Source organism: Piliocolobus tephrosceles, chromosome 21, assembly GCF_002776525.5.
Source record: "Piliocolobus tephrosceles isolate RC106 chromosome 21, ASM277652v3, whole genome shotgun sequence".
NCBI lineage: Eukaryota > Metazoa > Chordata > Mammalia > Primates > Cercopithecidae > Piliocolobus > Piliocolobus tephrosceles.
Genome location: NC_045454.1, coordinates 34,142,470 through 34,162,174, shown reverse-complemented (window position 1 = coordinate 34,162,174; position 19,705 = coordinate 34,142,470). Strand labels below are relative to the sequence as shown.

The 19,705-nt window shown below is 51.2% G+C and overlaps 1 protein-coding gene across 6 annotated transcripts in view; it reads right to left on the bottom strand.

Annotated features, from left to right (window-relative positions):
• Nucleotides 1-13,732: 13,732 nt before the first annotated feature.
• The window catches only part of SUGP2 (SURP and G-patch domain containing 2), a 45,836-nt gene continuing 39,863 nt past the window's right edge, over nucleotides 13,733-19,705 (bottom strand). For 2 of the 6 annotated variants that reach the window (XM_023229809.2, XM_023229808.2), the window contains exons 9-11: nucleotides 17,993-18,129; nucleotides 17,214-17,334; nucleotides 13,738-16,588 (exon numbers count right to left, since the gene is read on the bottom strand). In XM_023229809.2, coding sequence (XP_023085577.1) covers nucleotides 17,214-17,334; nucleotides 17,993-18,129 — 258 coding nt within the window. In that variant the 3' untranslated portion in view covers nucleotides 13,738-16,588. Of the gene's footprint in view, nucleotides 16,589-17,213; nucleotides 17,335-17,992; nucleotides 18,130-19,705 lie in introns of all 6 variants that reach the window. The other 4 variants (XM_026457005.1, XM_026457003.2, XR_002735219.2 and 1 more) reach the window with 3 other exon arrangements.

The window sequence follows — 19,705 nt, the reverse complement described above, 5'->3', positions numbered from 1 at the left end:
GTGGCTGGGGTCACAGGCACACACCACCATGCCCAAGCTTTTTCTAAACTTTTTCATAAACATGGGATCTTTAACTATCGGGCTCAAGCGATCTTTCCATGTCAGCCTTCCAAAGTGCTAGGATTCCAGGCATAAACCACCATGTCCAGACTTAAAATGAATCTTAATTTTTTTTTTTTTTTTTTTAGAGAAAATCTCTATATATGTAGTATGTATATTTCCTGTTGGTTCTGTTTCTCTTGTAAGCCCTTACTGATGCAGGCACCCAGAGGCCCGGTGATGGGAAGGAGGCAGGGCTCGCTTTCCAGTATATACTCAGGGAGTTTCTTTTTTTTCTTTTTTTGAGACAGAGTTTCGCTCTGTCGCCCAAGCTGGAGTGCAGTGTATGATCTCGGCTCACTGCAAGCTCCATCTCCCGGGCTCAAGCGATTCTCCTGCCTCAGCCTCCTGAGTAGCTGGGATTACAGGTGCCTGACACCATGCCTGGCTAATTTTTGTATTTTTAGTAGAGACAGGGTTTTACCATATTTGGCCAAGCTGGTCTTGAACTCCCAGTTTCAAGTGATCTGCCCGCCTCGGCCTCCCAGAGTGCTGGGATTACAGGCGTGAGTTACTGTGCCCGGCCACTCAGGGAATTTCTGAGATAGGGACAGCTTCCAGTGGCAGGACCTCAGCTGATTGCCTTGGCCTTTGTCCGCTGAACCCAGGCCAGCTTCCTAGCCTTGGACGCCGCCCAAGACACCCGCAGACCTAGGACACACATTAGAGGCCTTGGGTTTCATGGTCCTGGGCAGGGCCAGGTCTGAGGTACTGACCAAGCCTGCTACCCTCGACCAAAATAAACTGAGGGCAGGACGCTGCTTGATCAGCCATCCATAGTACCCCACAGCCTGGGCCGGGTCACAGATCTGCTTTGGCTGGCCTGCGGACAGGGACGTCCTCAGTCACAAAAAGCCTGAGAGGCAGACACATTGGATTTGAAGACCAAAAATGGCCCCCTTCTGGCTGGGCGCAGTAGCTCATGCCTGTAATCCAGCACTTTGGGAGGCTGAGGCAGGCGGATCACTTGAGATCAGGAGTTTGAGACCAGCCTGGCCAACATGGTGAAACCTCGTCTCTACTAAAAATACAAAAATTAGCCAGGCTTGGTGGCATGTGCCTATAGTCCCAGTTACTTGGGAGGCCGAGGCAGAAGAGTCACTTGAGGCTGCGGTTGCAGTGAGTCGAGGTCGTACGACTGCACTTCAGCTTGGGTGACAGAGCAAGACTATGTCTCAAAAAAAAAAAAAAAAAAAAGGCCCCCTTCGGAGATGTGGGAATTGGGGGTGGGGGCAGATTTCAAAGCCTGGGGGATTCGATCTGTGGTCTGTGCAACCCAGCTGACTATGTGGCTGAAGTTTAACAAGTTTCACAATAACCATTAGACATTGATTGACACTGCCAGGGAAGTGCTTCAGAGATGGGGAAAACCACGTCCACACAAACACCTGTCCACGCATGTCCACAGCAGCTCTAGTCGCGGTTGGTAGAAAGTGGAAACCTTCCCATGCGCATCAGCTGGTACATGGATAACGGAGTGTGTTCCAGCTGGTGCATGGATCCACACAGTGGGATATGATTCAGCCATGGAAAAGAAGGAAGCAGGCTGGGCACGGTGGCTCAAGTCTGTAATCCCAGCACTTTGGGAGGCCGAGGTGGGCGGATCACGAGGTCAGCAGATCGAGACCAATCTGAGTAACACGGTGAAAACCTATCTCACAAAAAAAAAAAAAAAAATTGCTGGGCGTGGTGGCGGGCGCCTGTAGTCCCAGCTACTCAGGAGGCTGAGGCAGGAGAATGGCGTGAACCCAGGAGGTGGAGCTTGCAGTGAGCTGAGATCGTGCCACTGCACTCCAGCCTGGGTGACAGAGCAAGACTCTGTCTCAAAAACAAAAAAAAAGAGAGAAAGAAGGACGCACTGATCCATGCTACGGCGTGAATGAACCCCCAAAACACGATGCTGAGTGAGAGAAGCCAGACACAAAAGGCCACACAGTGTGAGATTCCATTGATCTGAAATGCCTAGAACAGGCAAATCCACAGACAGGAAGCAAACTGGTGGTTGCCAGGGGCTGGGGGAGGGGAATGGGGAGTGACTGCTGATGGAGACAAGGTTTCTTTTTGAGGTGATACCAATGAGCCTGGGTGGCTGGGTGGGGTGGCTCACACCTGTAATCCCAGCACTTTGGGAGGCCAAGGGGGACTGATCACTTGAAGTCAGGAGTTCAAGACCAGCCTAGGCAACATGGCAAAACCCCATCTCTGCTAAAAATGCAAAAATTGTCTTGGCGTGGTGGCACGTGCATATAGTCCCAGCTCCTCAGGAGGCTGAGGCAGGAGGATCACTTGAACCCCGGAGGTGGAGGTTGCAGTGAGCCAAGATGGTGCCACTGCACTCCAGCCTGGGCAACAGAGTAAGACCCGGTCTCAAAAACAAAACAAACAGAAAAACAAACAATTTATCATCATTATTATAATCTAAACGGCATCTCCAGCGACAGAATGAGACTTTGTCTCAAAAAAAAAAAAGCCTGGGCAACATAGCAAGACCCCGTCTCCGCAAAAATATAAATAAAATTAACCAGGTGTGCTGGATACACCTGTAGTTCTAGCTATTCAGGAGGCTGAGGTGGGATCGTTTGAGCCCAGGAGGTGGAGGCTGCAGTGAGCTATCATTGCACCACTGCATTCCAGCCTGGGTGATAGAGTGAGATGCCACCTAAACCACATTCATTGAGTATCCACTGTGTGCCAGACACTGAGTTGGGTGCTAGAACAGAGCCCAGAGCGGCAGAAATAGCTATAAACAGATGATCATAGTGCCAGGAGAATGCTTCTTTTTTTTTGAGACGGAGTCTTGCTCTGTCACCCAGGCTGGAGTGCAGTGACTCGATCTCAGCTCACTGCAAGCTCCGCCTCCCAGGTTCATGCCATTCTCCTGTCTCAGCCTGCATTTTTTTTTTTTTTTTTTTTTTTTTGAGATAGAATCTTGCTCTGTCACCCAGGCTGGAGTGCAGTGGCATGATCTCAGCTTACTGCTACCTCCACCTCTCGGGTTCAAGTGATTCTCCTGCTTCAGCATCCCAAGGAGCTGGGATGACAGGTGCGTGCCACCATGCCTGGCTAATTTTTGTATTTTTAGTACAGATGGGGTTTCACCATGTTGGTCAGGCTAGTCTCAAACTCCTGACCTCGTGATCCGCCCACCTTGGCCTCCCAAAGTCCTGGAATTACAGGCGTGAACAACCGCGCCTAGCCTGGATGCTTCCCTTATAGCACAGAGAGGGGAAAGATGTAGCATTTTATGAACCTTTGAAGAATGGAGGAGGGGGTGTAGGTGTTGGGTTTTGAGGGATGTATATGAGTTTGCCAAGTTGAAGGTGGGGGCTGACCATGAACTGGACTTTATGGAATTTAATAAACATAATAAAATAACTCTAATTTTCAAAATGAAAATGAAAATGAGCATATCCTCCTTTGTCAGCATGAACTGCAGGAATGTTTATATGTGGACACTTCACAGGCCAGCCTGCACCAGGCCTAGCTCATGCGGGCCAATTCTTTCCTGAAGCTGTTCACGTCTGCTGCAAAGATGGACTGAAAACAGCATGTCAGCCTCTTCATTCATTAGAAGAGTGGAGAAATGGGAACATTTGAGCTGCTCAAACTCCTCATCATCTACGAGGATAAACACAAAGTTGAAAGCCAGCCCTGACTGAGGACCTCCCACAAAAACTTGCCTTCCATGTTTTCCTTTTTTCTTCCTTTTTTTTTTTTTTTTTTTTTTGAGATGGAGTCTGGGTCTGTTGCCCGGACTGGAATACAGCGGCATGATCTTGGCTCACTGCAACCTCCGCCTCCCAGGTTCAAGTGATTCTCCTGCCTCAGCCTCCCAAGTAGCTAGGATTACAAGCTCATGTCACCATTCCTGGTTAATTTTTGTACTTTTAGTAAAGATAGCCTTTAGCCATGTTGGCCAGGCTGGTCTCAAACTCCTGACCTCAAGTGATCCACCCACCTCGGCCTCCCAAAATGCTGGGATTACAGGCGTGACCCACCAAGCCCAGCCTCTTTGCTCTCTGAATCTGGATCTCAATTTCTATAAATCCAGTGTGACCTTTGGCTATTTATTGAGTGCAAGACGCTCCTGATGACCCATTTTACAGATGAGGAAATTGAGGCCTAGAGAAGGGGAGAGAGCAGAGACTGGGATTAAGGGATGGAGGGTCCCAGGGGGCCTGATTATTGTTATTATTATTATTATTATTATTATTTTTGAGACAGAGTCTTGCCCTTTTGCTCAGGCTAGAGTGCAGGGGTGCAATGTTGGCTCACTGCAATCTCTGCCTCCCGGGTTCAAGTGATTCCCCTGCTTCAGCCTCCCAAGTAACTGGGATTACAGGCGTGCACTAGCATGCCCAGTTAACTTTTGGGTAGAGACAGGGTTTCACCATGTTGGCCAGGCTGGTCTTGAACTCCTTACCTCAAATGATCTGCCTACCTCGGCCTCCCAAAGTGCTGGGATTACAGGCATGAGCCACCGCACCCAGCCAGGCCTGAATTTTTTAAAAGACAGGGTCTTGCTATGTTGTGCAGGCTGAAGTGCGGTGGCATAATCACGGCCCACTGCAGCTTTGAGCTCCTGGGCGTAAGTGATCCTCTCACCTCAGCTTCTCGAGTAGTTGGAACTACAAGGCATGGGCCACCACGCCTGGCTAGATTTTTAAATTTTTTATATAGACCGGGTCTCCCTATGTTGCCCAGGCTGTTCTCCAACTCCTGGGCTGAAGTGATCCTCCTGCCTTGGCCTCCCAAAATGTTGGGATTACAGGCATGAGCCACTGAGCCTGATTGATGGTGAGTTTGAAGTGGAAGGTGTTTGAAGGGGTGAAAGTGCCCATCTGAAAGCAGCTGGCCAGGTGTGGTGGCTCATGCCTGTAATCTCAATCCCAGCAATTTGAGAGGCTGAGGCGGGCAGATCACCTGAGGTCAGGAGTTGGAGACCAGACTGACCAACATGGAGAAACCCCATCTCTACTAAAAACACAAAATTAGCCGGGCATGGTGGCGCATGCCTGTAATCTCAGCTACTCAGGAGGCTGAGGCAGGAGAATCACTTGAACCCGTGATGTGGAGGTTGCTGTGAGCCGAGACCATGCCATTGCACTCCAGCCTGGGCAACAAGAGCAAAACTCTGTCTCAAAAGAAAAAAAAAAAAAGATGAAGAAAGCAGCTGAGACCAATATAGCTAAGGAGTGAAGATCTGGGTTCCCATCCTGGTTCTGCCCACTGGCAGGGGCTCTTCCTGGTCCTTCTGTGAACAGCATCTCGTCATGCTTAGGGTCTTTCCCCCTTCTTAGTGAAGGCCAACAAAACCCTGCCTATCAGTGCATTGTGGCCCTTTGGCCACTGTGATTGGTTCAGAGACAGGCATATACCCCAGGCTGGGGTGATAATACACAATCTTGGTGTCTGTGCCACCCCTATCAGACAGCAGAGCTCTTGTGATATTGCTTAAATCAGTAAGGGTAGGCTCAGAGTTGCTGACCACCATCTTGCCTGCCTGGAAACACAGGACAGCAAAGCCAAGAAGTAGAGAGAGAAGCTACCCTGGTGGTTTTGGTTGAGTGCCTTGATCCAGCTGATCCTGAAGGTGCCCTTTCCAATTCCATCCACCAAATTAATTCCCTTTTTGGCTGTATGCAGCCCAAAGAGTTCCCAAGTATTCGGCCCTTAGTGCTGCAGAGACAGCACTATAAACATGTCAGTTGCTTCATTCATTAGAAGAGCAGAGACACTGGAAAACTGAGGCTGCCCTCCTTGCTGTCTATGAGGATAAACAGAAAGTCAAAGACCAGGCTGGCTGCCGTGGCTCCTTTCTATAATCTTAGCACTTTGGGAGGCTGAAATAAGCGGATCACTTGAGTCCAACAGTTCGTGACCAGCCTGGACAACACGGCAAGACCCTGTCTTTACAAAAAAAAAAAAAAAAAAAATATATATATATATATATGTATTAGCCAGGCATGGTGGTGCATGCCTGCAGTCCCAGCTACTTGGGAGGCTGAAATGGGAGGATCACCTGAGCTCAGGGAGGTTGAAGCTGCAGTGCCACTGCACTCCAGCCTGGGTGACAGAGTGAGACTCTGTCTCCAAAAAAAAAAAAAAAAAAAAAAAAAATGCTACAGGCCAGCCCTGGTTAAGAATTGCCCTTTCTGGAAATGGCTTGGATGCCCCTCCTGCCTGCCCCAGAGAGTTGTTAACCAACGCCTCTGGGCCTCAGTTTTCTCATCTGTAAAGGGAGCTGTGGTTGCCAAAGGTGAAAGGAGCGCAGGTGCCAAGTGTCCTTTGCCTGGTGCTATAAAATATCCATTGGTATCCAAGGATGCCCCCCAGGTGCCTACCCTGGACTCTTACTTACTTGGACTTGGATAAAAGAAGGTTTTATGGCCAGGCGCAGTGGCTCATGCCTGTAATCCCAACACTTTGGGAGGCAGAGGAGGATGGATCATCTGAGGTCAGGAGTTCAAGACCAGCCTGAGCAACATGGTGAAACCCCATCTCTACTAAAAATACAAAAATTAGCCAGGTGTGGTGGTGCATGCCTGTAGTCCTAGCTGCTTGGGAGGCTGAGGCAAAATAATTGCTTGAAACTAGGAGGTAGGGGTTTCAGGGGGTTGCAGTGAGCCTAGATCGAGTCGCTGTACTCCACCAGCCTGGGCAACAGAGTGAGACTCCGTCTCAAAAAAGAAGAAGGAGGAGGAAGAAGGAAGAAGAAGGAGAAGGAGAAGGAGAAGAAAGGGGAAGGGGAAGGGGAAGAAGGTTTTCTGAGGGACACAGCTGTGCCCAGACATCTCTGCCTCTTGCAACAACCTGCCAAGAATGTGGAAAGCTGGAAAGGAAAGGGTGAACATCTCTGGACTGAAACAGGAAAACTGTCAAAGGCTCTAGGGTAGGCAGGGGGGATGTCCAAGCCATTTCCAGAAAGGGCAGGTTTGCTCTGGGTTCCTTGTAAGTGACCTCCCTGGGGCTCAGGGCTGAGATGGAGCCTACAACATTGTCTAAGGCCACATTTCAGACAACTACCTGAGAATGGCTGTTTTACCAAATAGCTGGCCAGCACACGGGGTCTACGTCTCTGTGTCTTTTGGCTAAGTTATTCATAACAACTCTCTTCAGCTGTCAGGTTACCCTGGGGAATGTCAATTCCAGGCACTTCTGGTTCCAGTGGGCATTCAGGCAAAGGGTGCTCCAGCAGCCCAGGGTAGCCCTGATACCTTGCACAGGTGCCTGTCATTAAATGGGGCTGGAACCGAGGGGTATAGATGGAACAGTTCAGAACCTGCTTTCATTCCTGCCCTTCCAGACTGCTCTTTTAAAAGGTGTGAATCAGGCCAGGCATGGTGATACATGCCTGTAGTCCCAGCTACTCAGGAGGCTAAGGCTGGATGATCATTTGAGCCCAGGAGGTCAAGGCTGCAGAGAACTATGATCTTTCCACTGTACTCCAGGCTGGGCTACAGAGTGAGATGCTGTCTTAAATAATAATGATAATGATGATACATTTTTTGTTTGTTTTTGAGACAGAGCCTTACTCTATCACTCAGGCTGGAGTGCAGTGGCGCCATCTCAACTCACTGCAACCTCCACTTCCCGGGTTCAAGTGATCCTCCCGCTTCAGCCTCCCGAGTAGCTGGAACTATGTGTGTGCACCACCATGCCTGGCTAATTTTTGTATTTTTAGTAGAAATGGAGTTTTGCCATGTTGCCCAGGCTGGTCTCAAACTCCTGACCTCAAGTGATCCATCCGCCTTGGCCTCCCAAAGTGCTGGGATTATAAGCATGAGCCACCACACAATGGCAAAAGCCCTTCTCTACCAAAAAATACAAAAATTAGCTGGGTGTGGTGGCGCGTGCCCATAGTCCCAGCTACTCAGGAGGCTGAGGTGGGAGGATCACATGAATCCTGGAGGCGGAGATTGCAGTAAGCCAAGGTGGCACCACTACACTCCAGCCTGGGCGACAGAGTAAGACCCTGTCTCAAAACAAAAGCCAACAAATAAAAATGTGTGGTGAATGAATGAATGAATGAGTGAACAGACAGATGTAAGAAGCCGATCAGAGCCTCTGCCAGGGAGATGTCAGAGGGTTTTTCACAGCAGGCTTTGAACAATGGCCATGGGAGGAAGCCAGGCTTATTTCCCCATTTGACACAGGAAGAAACTGTCTTGGTTCGAATCTGATCCTTTTTTCTCCTAAGACCGCAGCTGCCTCTGAAACAAAGGCCGACAATTGCTGCCAGCATGTTCTTTGCTGTTTTTACTTCCTCTAAACATTCTTCAGTGGATTTTCCTTTCAAACTGGTTGCAAGGAGGCGCATGGCTGGTGTTGGTGGGGGGTGGCACCCCCACCCGGACCCCATGTGGCCTACCACGTGGCCGGTTTGGAGTAGACCCATCTTTGTGCTGAAACACAGCCCAGCATTGCCATATATGGGGGACTTGTCTACATTTTACAAGATTTTTACAAAAACGATGCTACACTTTGCAACTGGATTTTTTTTTTTTTTTTTTTTTTTTGAGACAAGGTCTCTGTCACCCAGGCTGGAGTGCAGTGATGCAATCACAGCTCACTGCAGCCTTGACCTCCCGGGCTCAAGTGATCCTTCCTCCTCAGCCTCCCAAGTAGCTGGGACTACAGGCGTGTGCCATCATGCCGGGCTAGTTTTTTTGTTGTTGTTGTTTTGTTTTTTAATTTTAATAGAGGTTAGGTCTTGTTATGTTGCCCAGGCTGGTCTTGAATTCCTGGCCTCGAGCAGACCTCTTTCCTCTCCCTCCTCAAGTGCTGGGATTACAGGCTTGAGCCACCACGCCCGGCCAGCCTGGAGCATCTTTATTCTAAGATGAGCATGCTAGGGTCCCTAAGGAGTGAAGTGAATTTTCCAAAGTCACTCGTTGTGACCGGGACCTTGGGGTCAAGGCCCTTCCATCATGTCACGGGGTCTAGGTAAGGACTCAGGAAACTTCGTTTCATTTATTTATTTATTTAGAGACAGAGTTTTGCTCTTGTTGCCCAGCCTGGAGTACAGTGATGCGATCTCGTCTCACTGCAATGTCCGCCTCCTGGGTTCACGCGATTCTCCTGCTTCAGCCTACCGAGTAGCTGGGATTACAGGCATGCACCACTGCACCCGGCTTATTTTTCGTAGAGACAGGGTTTCACCATGTTGGCCAGGCTGGTCTCGAACTCCTGACCTCAGGTAATCTGACCGCCTTGGCCTCCCAAAGTGCTGTGATTACAGGCGTGAGCCACCATGCCTGGCCTTTGTTTTAAGGAGGAGGAGTGAGTCAATGGGATGCCTCAAGGACTGGGTCCAGTGATGCAGAACAATGGAAACAGATCAGCCGACGTCTGAGCTCACAGTGCGCTGGTGCTGCTCCTAAGCATCCTTCTGTAGATGCTACTGTTCTCCCCATTTGCAAATGAGGAAGCTGACGCTCCGAGAGGTGGATCACCCGCCCCAGGTCACACAGCACAGAGAGGACATGTTAGGACTGAGGATTCAAATTCTTAAGGTTTGCTTTGCTCCTGGAAAAAGCAAGTCATGAAGATGTGGAAGTGAAATCTCGAGGCTAAGGCTCTTCTTTTCACACCTGGCCACGAGCTGCAGGAACTGGGAGATGGTGCTCCCGTGAGTCCAACCTGAGGAATTGCTGGAGAAAAATCCAGCCAAGAAAAGCTCAGCTCGTGAGGTCCCCCTCCTGGGGTGTGAAGGAAGTGGATAGTGCCAGTCATTACAGAGCTGCAATTCCTGAGTGTTAAAGTTCTCAGGGCCATGAGTATGGACTTCGTGGGAAATAGAAGCAGTTGTGTAGACCTATGCATGTGTATGTGTGTGCACACATGTACATGTGTCTCTGTATGTATCTATGTGCATGTGTGCACACATGCACACATGGCGTTGCACAGTGTGTGTCCATGTGTACGCAAGTGTGTATATATAGGGAGCTTCTAAGTCAGATGAAACCAGCTGGAAATCCAGATACTGATGTTTAGAATTCAAGCTCTGGAGTCAGACTGCACCAGGCCTCAGTTTTTCCATTGGGAAATGGGCTGACCCTCCCTGGATGAGAGCACTGGAATCCAGAGAGGCCAGTGACGATCAGATTTATCTCAGTATATGGTCTGTGCTGTGGGCCTTGAGGTTGAAATTTTGTGAGCTCCTTTAATTCTCTTTTTTGTGTGTGTTGGGGTTTGGCGACAGGGTCTTGCTGTGTCGTCCAGGCTGGGGTGCAGTGGTGCATTCATAGCTCATTGCAGCCTCCAACTCCTTGACTCAAGCAATCCTCCAACCTCAGCCTCCCGAGTAGCTGGGACTACAGGTGGGACTATCATGCCCTGCTAATAAAAAATTTCTTTTTGTAGAGGTGGGGTCTCGCTATATTTCCTAAGCTGCAGCCCCAGCATTCAACAATCATCCCCAGCTCCTACCTCTGCCCAGCCCTTCATCTCCCAAACATATGGGGATTAATCCCCCAAACATATGTTTGGGGGTGGGGGGACTTCGTGGCAACTTATCCCTCTTTCCCTGGTTAGCTCCTTTGTGGAATGTGGTCGAGTTTGGGGGCCACCGCACCCTCAGACTGGCCCGGGAGGGGTGGGCAGGGGGAGCTGAGAAGGGCTTGGGGATCCTCACGAGGGAAAACTGAGGCCCAAGTGGGTGGGATGTGAAAAGATCAGTCGGTAAGAAGACCAGTCCCTCTGACCACTCTAAGAAAGGTCCTGGGTAACCGTATGTATTTAACCCTGTAAGCTGGTGGCTGCATTTCACTGGAGAAAATGGAGGCGTGGAGGGTCCCACCGCTTGACCACCTGGGGGAGGACTGACTGTGAGCAGAGGGTCAGTGACAGCATCCCTGTTGCTGGCACATCTCTGGCCCTCAAGACACCACCCTCCACCGTGGGTGCGCACTGGGGTAGTCTGTGGACACAGTGGGGAGAGAGGCCTGGCCGGGCCCCTCAGGGAACATGGTGACCCCAAACCACCACAGGCTCCTGGACTGTTAAGGTGGGGACAGTGACAGGGTGTGGGTGACAGGGACAGAGTTGAGGGACCTGGAGGAGGTAGAGAGAGTCAGCAGTCAGGTCCATATCCCAAGGGGTCAGGGGTTGGGGGATATGGGGGATAAGGCTGGCAGTGGAGCCCAGCCTAAGGGCCAGTGCCTGCTGGAGACACCTGAAGGAACCGCAGCCCCCACTGACCCCGAGAGGCAGGGAAACCAGGGAATTGGGGCATCAGCAGGGCCACCCCAAAGTTAGATGGCATATGAACTGTGTGGAGGCAGCAAGGTGAGGAGACCCCCAGGAGGACCTTTTGTTCTCATATGCTATTTCCTGGACTTTATCCACAAAGAAGCCTATTCTAGGATGTAGGGCCCAAAACCCAAATGGCTAGGGGTGGAGACCCTGTTAGCTAAATGACAAACCATCATATATACACATGTAAGTTTATTTCAGGTTTGTATTCTTAGATACAGGATTGCCCAGGCTCGAGTACTGTGATGCAATCTCAACTCACTACAGCCTCCAGTCCTGGACTCAAGTTATCCTCCCACCTCAGCCTCTCCAGTAGGTGGGATTACAAGCATGGGCTAACACACGCAGCTTCAGATTTTTTTTTTCTTTTTTTTTTGAGACTGGGTGTCACTCTTACTGCCCAGGCTGGAGTGCAGTGGCGTGATCTCTGTTGAACAAAACCTCCGCCTCTGGGGTTCAAGCGATTTTCCTGCCTCAGCCTCCCGAGTAGCTGGGATTACAGGCATGTGTCACCACGCCTGGCTAATTTTTGTATTTTTAGTATAGATGGGGTTTCTCCATGTTGGTCAGGCTGGTCTTAAACTCCCAACCTCAGGTGATCTGCCCGCCTCGGCCTCCCAAAGTGCTGGGATTACAGGCGTGAGCCACCGTGCCCAGCCTCAGAAATTTTTTAAGTGAAAAAAAGCAGGGAGCAGAATAGAACTTGAAGTATAATTTGCATTTTAAAGGTTCGATCTAAAACACGATTGTGCCTGTGATCGTCTACACGTGGAATATCCTCCGAAGGCAACCCAACACCTGCTCTTTTCCCACAGGCCATGGAGACTGCTGAGACAGCCCGTGGGGAGAGGATGGCTGTCTGCGAGTGGCACCCTTGGTGTGTCCTGTCATTTGACTCATGGGAGGAGAAAGCCTCTGTGCTCCATTCTGCATACATCTGGGTTTGGTTTTTCATCTTTTACAAGGAAAAAGTCCTCGCGTGCTGCTTGAACATGCAGGCATGCACGTCTGTACGTGGGCATACATGCACTGCAAAAGCTTGAATTGAAGCCACTCCTTGTTTTTGCCACTGGGGCTTTGTTCTCGGCAGCGCCCTCTGCCTGTCTTGCCCCAGGGAAGCGCCAGGGAGGAGAAAGGCCATGAGAGGCATCTTGTGGTTCCAGTTAGTCCTAAATTATTAGGTTGGTGGGAAAGTAAACTGCGGGTTTTGCCATTACTTTTGCACCAATCTAGTACAAGGAAGCAGGGGAGATTTTACCTTCCAAATGAGATCCTTCTCAGTCTGCAGAGGGGAAACTGAGGCCTGAGATCAAGTGACCTGCCTGGGGTCAACGCCAGGACAGGCATCCTGGGTTGGAGGCCACCCCTTTTCCTGTCTCCTAACACCCTGACTGGCCTCAGGGCGGTATTAAGAGGAGCTAGGGGAAGAGGGGTTCCGCTATGGAAGAGAAATTCCTGGCAGTTGCTCACCCCCTGCAGGTGAGCCCCACATTTTCCCTGCAGGCTCTGGCCTTTCTCAGGGAGTGCCACTGAAGCTAGTGATTAAACATCGCTAAGATGAAGGCAGGGCGAAGGTGTTGGCTGGAAACAGCTTCCCCTGGGGCACAGCAGAAGTGAGGTTGGAGGTCTTGCCTCAGCTTCCTAAGGGCTTTGTCTCAAGGCTCCCGCTAAGCTGCCCACAGGGACCTTCCTACATCACCTGCCCTGGGCACAGCGCCTTCCCCCTCTGTGCAGTCTGGCTCCTCCCCTCCTCACCTTGGTCAGGCGGAGGCCCCTGCAGATCCCCTGGGTGCTGGCTTGGTCCCTGCTGTGCCCTCTACACGCCCCTCCTCACCTGGAGGGCCAAGGGGCTGTTGGCAGAGGAACCGTGGGCAGGCTGGTAGCACCCAGGGACAGCAGAGAGTATGAAGATGACAGAGAGGGAGCTCCTCAGTCAGAGGGAGGCCCAGGCAGGCCATGGTTTTACTCTGGCAGCTGGAACTGCCATCCCATCCAGCCCTGGGATGATGGGGCAAAGCCCTGTGGCCACAGGTGAGTCGTAGGCAGCAGGGGCATGGCTCCCACTTCCCTGATACCCCTCAAAGGCAGCTTCTGTATTCGGCGGTACCAATTATCCTCCCCAGCCTCCCAAGAAGGGAATCACCCTCCCTCTGGTGCTTGGTCACTTCCTGCTGTCTGGCATCTTCCAGGCTTTCCTGGTGACAGTGCCACAAGGTCCCTCAGGGGGGTGAGCCGGTCAGGAGGGGCCGAGGGAGGAGCACCATGCCGGCGGAGGGCACGTGCTGGGAGGCAGCCGTCATCTGGTTCTACACTGCACTCCCATCTGCGTGCGCTGGTGACTGATCTGATTTTAAAAACACAGCCACGGAGACCGTGGCACACTGCATTTCCTCTACATTTATTGCAACGGCTAAATGATTAACAACATTCACAACTTCTTAGATCTTAAAAAACAGAAACAAAAGAAAACTTCCATTTTGTAACATCACGAATGTCTTCTAGGCTTTATCAAGGACCAAAAACACTACAATTCTCTAAGTGATTTCCAGTGATGGAAACAAGCCAGAGACAGTAAGCACCCAGAGTGGCGAGAGAGCACTTCCAGATGCCTGTTGTCCTCTCGGGAGTGACCCTGGAACTAGAACGACAGAAAAGACACTGTGACTTTGACACGGCTGTGCCACCACACGTCACGCGCGACCTGAGGATCCTGCAGAGTGGCCTCTGCAGACAGCAAGGGCAGCCTCGATTAAGAGGGAGGGGCTGGGGGCATGGAGGGCCAGTGGCATCTCCTCTATCCCGGCCGGCCGGCCGGCAGCTGGCAGCACGCACCATGCTCTGCTGGCTCCCGACACCTTCACTGCCCCAGCGCTGAATCCACAGGAGAGGCGTCCTCTGAGAGTGTAGGGACTTTCTAGGTTCAAGGAGGTGTGCCCTCTGACCCCTGCCAAGGACTCACAGAACCATCTCAGCTCAAACTTGGAGGAGCGGCAGGAGGTGGGGGGTGGTCAGTGGCCACACACCACAAATTCCTAAAGCATTTAACTTTTTAGTAAAATGAAGTGGAGAAAGTCAAGAATTAACATGCTACGACAAAGCACATGGAATGGTCAGGGCGATGCTGGAGAGAGCGAGCTTGATCCATGCTGTAGGTGTGTGTGCCTCGCTCGGGCCAGCAAGCCGAGCCTCGCTCGGAGCTCCATCCATTCACCTGACCCACGGCCAACATGGAAGCTGTCAGAGGAGTCAGGAAAGGAGAAGGAGAAAGGAGAAGATGAACCCCCCACACCTGTGGTTCCCCAAAACCAGCTCTACTCCAGGCCCCCACAGGCTGGTTCGTTCGAGGGTTGGGTAATAAACCCAAGCCCCATCCTCCATGCTGGCACCTCTACTGCCATAAAGATCTGCCAGTTGCCAAAGCTACAGCAGCCACTGGAAGCAAGCAGAACCCCTGGGGGTGGTGGCACTGCAAGGTGACAGGGACCAGGCAGACAAGGACCTCGGACCACAGCCTAGGAAGTCTGTGGCTTAAACAGGCCAGGATTTCTTTTCTTTTTTTTTTTTTTGAGACAGAGTCTCGCTCTGTTGCCAGGCTGGAGTGCAGTGGCACAATCTTGGCTCACTGCAACCTCTGCCTCCCGGGTTCAAGTGATTCTCTTGCCTCAGCCTCCTGAGTAGCTGGGACTATAGGCACCTGCCACCACACCCAGCTAATTTTTTGCATTTTCAGTAGAGACAGGGTTTCACCATGTTGGCCAGGATAGTCTCGATCTCTTGACCTCGTGATCCACCTGCCTAGGCCTCCCAAAGTGCTGAAATTACAGGCGTGAGCCACCGCGCCCAGCCTTTTTTTTTTTTTTTTTTTTTGAGATACAGTCTTGCTCTGTCGCCCAGGCTGGAGTGCAGTGGCATGATCTCAGCTCACTGCAACCCCCGCCTCCCAGGTTCAAGTGATTCTCTTGCCTCAGCCTCCTGAGTAACTGGGATTACAGATGCCTGCTACCACGCCTGACTAATTTTCTTTTTGTATTTTTAGTAGAGATGGGGTTTTACCATGTTGGCCAGGCTGGTCTCAAACTCCTGACCTCAGGTGATCCACCCGCCTCAGCCTCCCAAAGTGCTGGGATTACAGGCTTGAGCCACTATGCCCAGCCCAAAGCCAGGATTTCTTTACAGCCAATACAAGTGGCATTTCCCACTCAGTTCTGTGGCTGATGCCCTAGCCACTGCTGTGTCCCCTAATCCCAGGGTGTGAGGAGGATCCTACCAGATTTTTGCCCATACTTAAAACTTTAATGCTCCTGCTTCACGAGGAAGAATGAGTGGAGAACTGAGTGGAGTTACACACAGCAGACTGCTGGGGAATCTGTAGAGTGGCAGCGATCACACGCCTGGAAATAGAGCAGCTGCAGAGCCCACCCCAGAGGGAGCCTGCCTTTCCTTACAAAGGCTGTAATAAGACAGCACTTGACGATGTCACACGTGCGAAAAGTGCAGAGTGTCAGAGAGTTTACAACCCCCATCCTTTTGTAACTGTAGTTTGCTTACACTGTGGATTCTAAAGAGACATGTAAATCTGGGGCCGATTTCATCTGTTTAATGATTACTCCCCACCTGATAGAGCTATTCTGTACTGTTGCTAAAATTTCATTAAGTCTCTCAAGATGCACTGAAGAGATGAGACATCATGAATAACACATTCATCAACTCAAGTATGGCAACTGTTCGGAGAGCTTCAGAGCTTTGGTACCCGAGCGCAGACTTGGTAATTACCGATTTGTTTCCCCCGTATAAATTCTGGAGAACAACGAGAAAACACCATCTGTGATCGTTTCCACATCACGTTTGCTAACAGAGCACTTCTGGAGAGCAATGGCCAGTCCGACTGGAAAACCAGCCAGAGGAGCTGGTTCCTCAGCACTCACAGGCTGAGGTGCCTTTCGGGGGCAGCGCCACCTTCTGAAGGGGAACCAAGACAGATTTGGAGGGGACTTGCTGCTAAAAGCATGTAAACAGAGAGGAGAGGCAAAAGCACATTGAAAATGGTGCATGTTTTTTCTTTGAGAGAAAGAAAAGCCAGCGAAACCTCCGCCCCAGAGACTGCAGAGACGTTTGTTTTCATGTACACACCAAACCGTACTTGGGCACTGGCTCCAGGCCGATCCAGGGCAGGGATGATGTTTTAAGGGCAATTCCTGCTTCAAGGCTTATCTTTCTCATCAGTGGTTTTGATCTATTCAGGAAGAGAACGATTTTGTTCAAAACTGAGTTGAAAATTAGGTGAGAGGGACAACTAAAAAAAAAAAGAGTAGAAAGATGAGGATATTTACAGGCCCAAGGCCCTGCAGAAGGAAAAGGATTTGAAGACCCTCACAAAGGGACACTGCTAACTGCCATCCTCTGTGGTGGTGGCTGTCACAGTCGCCCTTCCACTTGCATGATGGCAAGGCCCTCTGGACTAGGAACAGTCCGTTTGCTGGTCATGTTATGTGGTAGGTGACCCTCATCTGTGAGAGAAAACTTGAGCAAGAGAAGAGACAGGTGTGGCCTATTTCCACGCGCACAGTCACGGAGCCTGGTCTAGAGGCCTCGAGGGGCTCACAGCCAGGGCACCAGGCAGGCCACGTGCAGCTGCCCTTGGCCAACATGAGGTTTGCTCCTTCGGCAAACCTGGAAGGTTAAGAATGGGGCATATCCACATCCAGAGACCCTTTTGTTTCCCTCACAGAATTTTGTGATTTTTTTTGTGTGTGGCATTTTTGGGGGAACAGGGAATATCAACTTTGTTGGGGGAATTTCTCTGCATACCAGCACGCCGGTGAGGGCGGAGGGCCTTATGCACTGGCCTGTAAACATACCTATTTGTTGGCCCGCTTGTGTCTGTACATCTGCATCATCCTCTGCCGGAACACATCGAACGTGTCTTCTTTGTGCTCCTGCCCGTCAGCACCCAACCCTTCCCCTTCCGAGGGGGTTCCCCTAAGGAGTGAAAAAGAGAGTCAGCTGTGCACCTGAGCCCAGGGCCTGGCATCCCAGGAACTGGGCATGGGCACAAACAGTCCATGAGATGCAGGTGTTTGGGACACACACTGAGACATCAAAGAGAGGGAAAATCAAGACACGACTCACAGTGGAAACAAGGAGTACTCACCCTCGAAGAAGAGCTGGCTTTTGAGGGGGTGCCCAGAGGGCCCTGGTTACCTCGGAATGCCTTACCCAGCAGGGACTAAGCTCAGTATTAAATGAAATGCCTGCTGGATGTTACGATTGGGGTTTAATAAACTTTGGGCCTGTGTTCGGGACCCTGGCTGGCCCGGCTATGGGTTCCTGGGAATGGGAAAGTGGTTCCAGGCCAAAACTACACAGAAATACCACTTGGCTTTATGATGATAACAAATGAGGACAAAATGACCAGGGCCAACAAGCTGGTTAAAAAATCTACATCAGGACAGAAAGGAGCCCTGTAAACACCTGCATATGTAAATGATCAGCTTCTCATGTGAAGACACCTTTTGTTTAAAAAACAAAAATCAACTGCCAGCTGTAAGTCATCTTGGGCATGAGGGAGCCAAGGTCGGGCTGCAGGTGGAAGGACTGAGGCCCCACCCACTCCCACCCCAGGCTGCCTGCTGCGTACACGCTGACTGGCTCCCGGATGCCCTTTCCGAGGGAGCCCAGGCCATGGCCCTCCTTCCAGCCCATCTTCTGCAGCATCTGGAAGCCCAGGTTCTTATCGGTCAGCTTCTGCTGGGCGAAGTCCAAGTCCTTGGGTTTCTGAGGAGAGAGAGGAGTCCAGGCATGTGGGCCACAGGGAGGTGCCTGGATCAAGGGTCTGCCCTAGGCAGTGCCTGGAGCCCCTCACCCCCAAATGCTCTCCTGACTCTACAGATGCTCAGGGTCAAGCTCCGGTCACTTTCTCAGTTCTCTGCAACATCCCTGGGTGGGATGGAACTTCTAAGTCAGAGGTTACTGGCCTGAGGTCAGTCCTGCCTCTCAGCCACCACTATAACCCTGGTGCCAAGACTGTGAGGAAAACTGGGTAAGAGAATGGCCAGTTCCGGGGTCAAGGTGTCAGTAGGATGGCCCTCAGCGGAGCCCTGGATAAAGAAGGGTGGCCCTGTGACAACCACAGGGCACAGCCCAGGAAGAGTGGGGGGCACCAGGGCATAGGCCTGGAGGTAGAATGGGGGCCAGACAGTGGTCGAGAACTGGCTGGCAGTACCCTCCCTGAAGCACCTCAACATACCCCTCCCTCAGTGCTTCATTCAATCCCTGACTGCCTTGTCTGTCTGTCCTAGGGACTGAGTTCTACTTGGACACTGGAGTCTGTGTGAGGTCTAGCTCAGAGCAGACCTCACTGAGAGCTAGTACAGCTGTGATTGGTCCTGTGGGTGGTGGGGAAGTGCAGCACTCTCTGGGCCACTAGATGGAGATCTGGGGACAGACAGGGCCCTGGGGCCTCTGGAGGAGGAGCCTGCAGGGATCTAGCAGAAGGAATTTCTATTCACTCATGAATATTCATGACATACTGCTGTGTGAGAGCCTAGCTGGGCAGTCCAAGACCTTGCCATGTATTCCTTGGCTCTTCACAAACTTGTGTGGGTGGGCTGGGTGCGGTGGCTCATGCCTTTAATCTCAGCACTTTGGAAGGCCAAGGTGGGTGGATCACTTGAGGTCAGGAGTTCGAGACCAGCCTGGCCAACCTGGCAAAACCCTGTCTCTACTAAAATACAAAAATTAGCCAGGTGTGGTGGCGGGCATCTGTAATCCCAGCTATTTGGGAGGTGGAGGCATGAGAATCACTTGAACCTGGGAGGCGGAGGTTGCAGTGAGCCGAGATCGCGCCACTGCATTCCAGCCTGGGCAACAGAATAAGACTCTGTCTAAAAAAACCAAAAAACAAAACTTGTCTGTGTTTTTTTTAAATATAGAGTCTGGCTATGTTGCCCGGGCTGGTCTCGAATTCCTGATTTTAAGTGATTCTCCCACCTCAGTCTCCCCATTAACTGGAACTACAGGTATGTGCCACTGCACCCAGCTTTTATTATTATTATTATTTCTTTCTTTTTTTTTTGAGACGGAGTCTTGCTCTGTCGCCCAGGCTGGAGTGCAGTGGCGCAATCTCGGCTCACTGCAAGCTCCGCCTCCCGGGTTCACACCATTCTCCTGCCTCAGCCTCCCGAGTAGCTGGGACTACAGGCACCTGCCACCATGCCCAGCTAATTTTTTTGTATTTTTAGTAGAGACGGGGTTTCACCGTGTTAGCCAGGATGGTCTCGATCTCGTGACCTCGTGATCCACCCGCCTCGGCCTCCCAAAGTGCTGGGATTACAGGCATGAGCCACCGCGC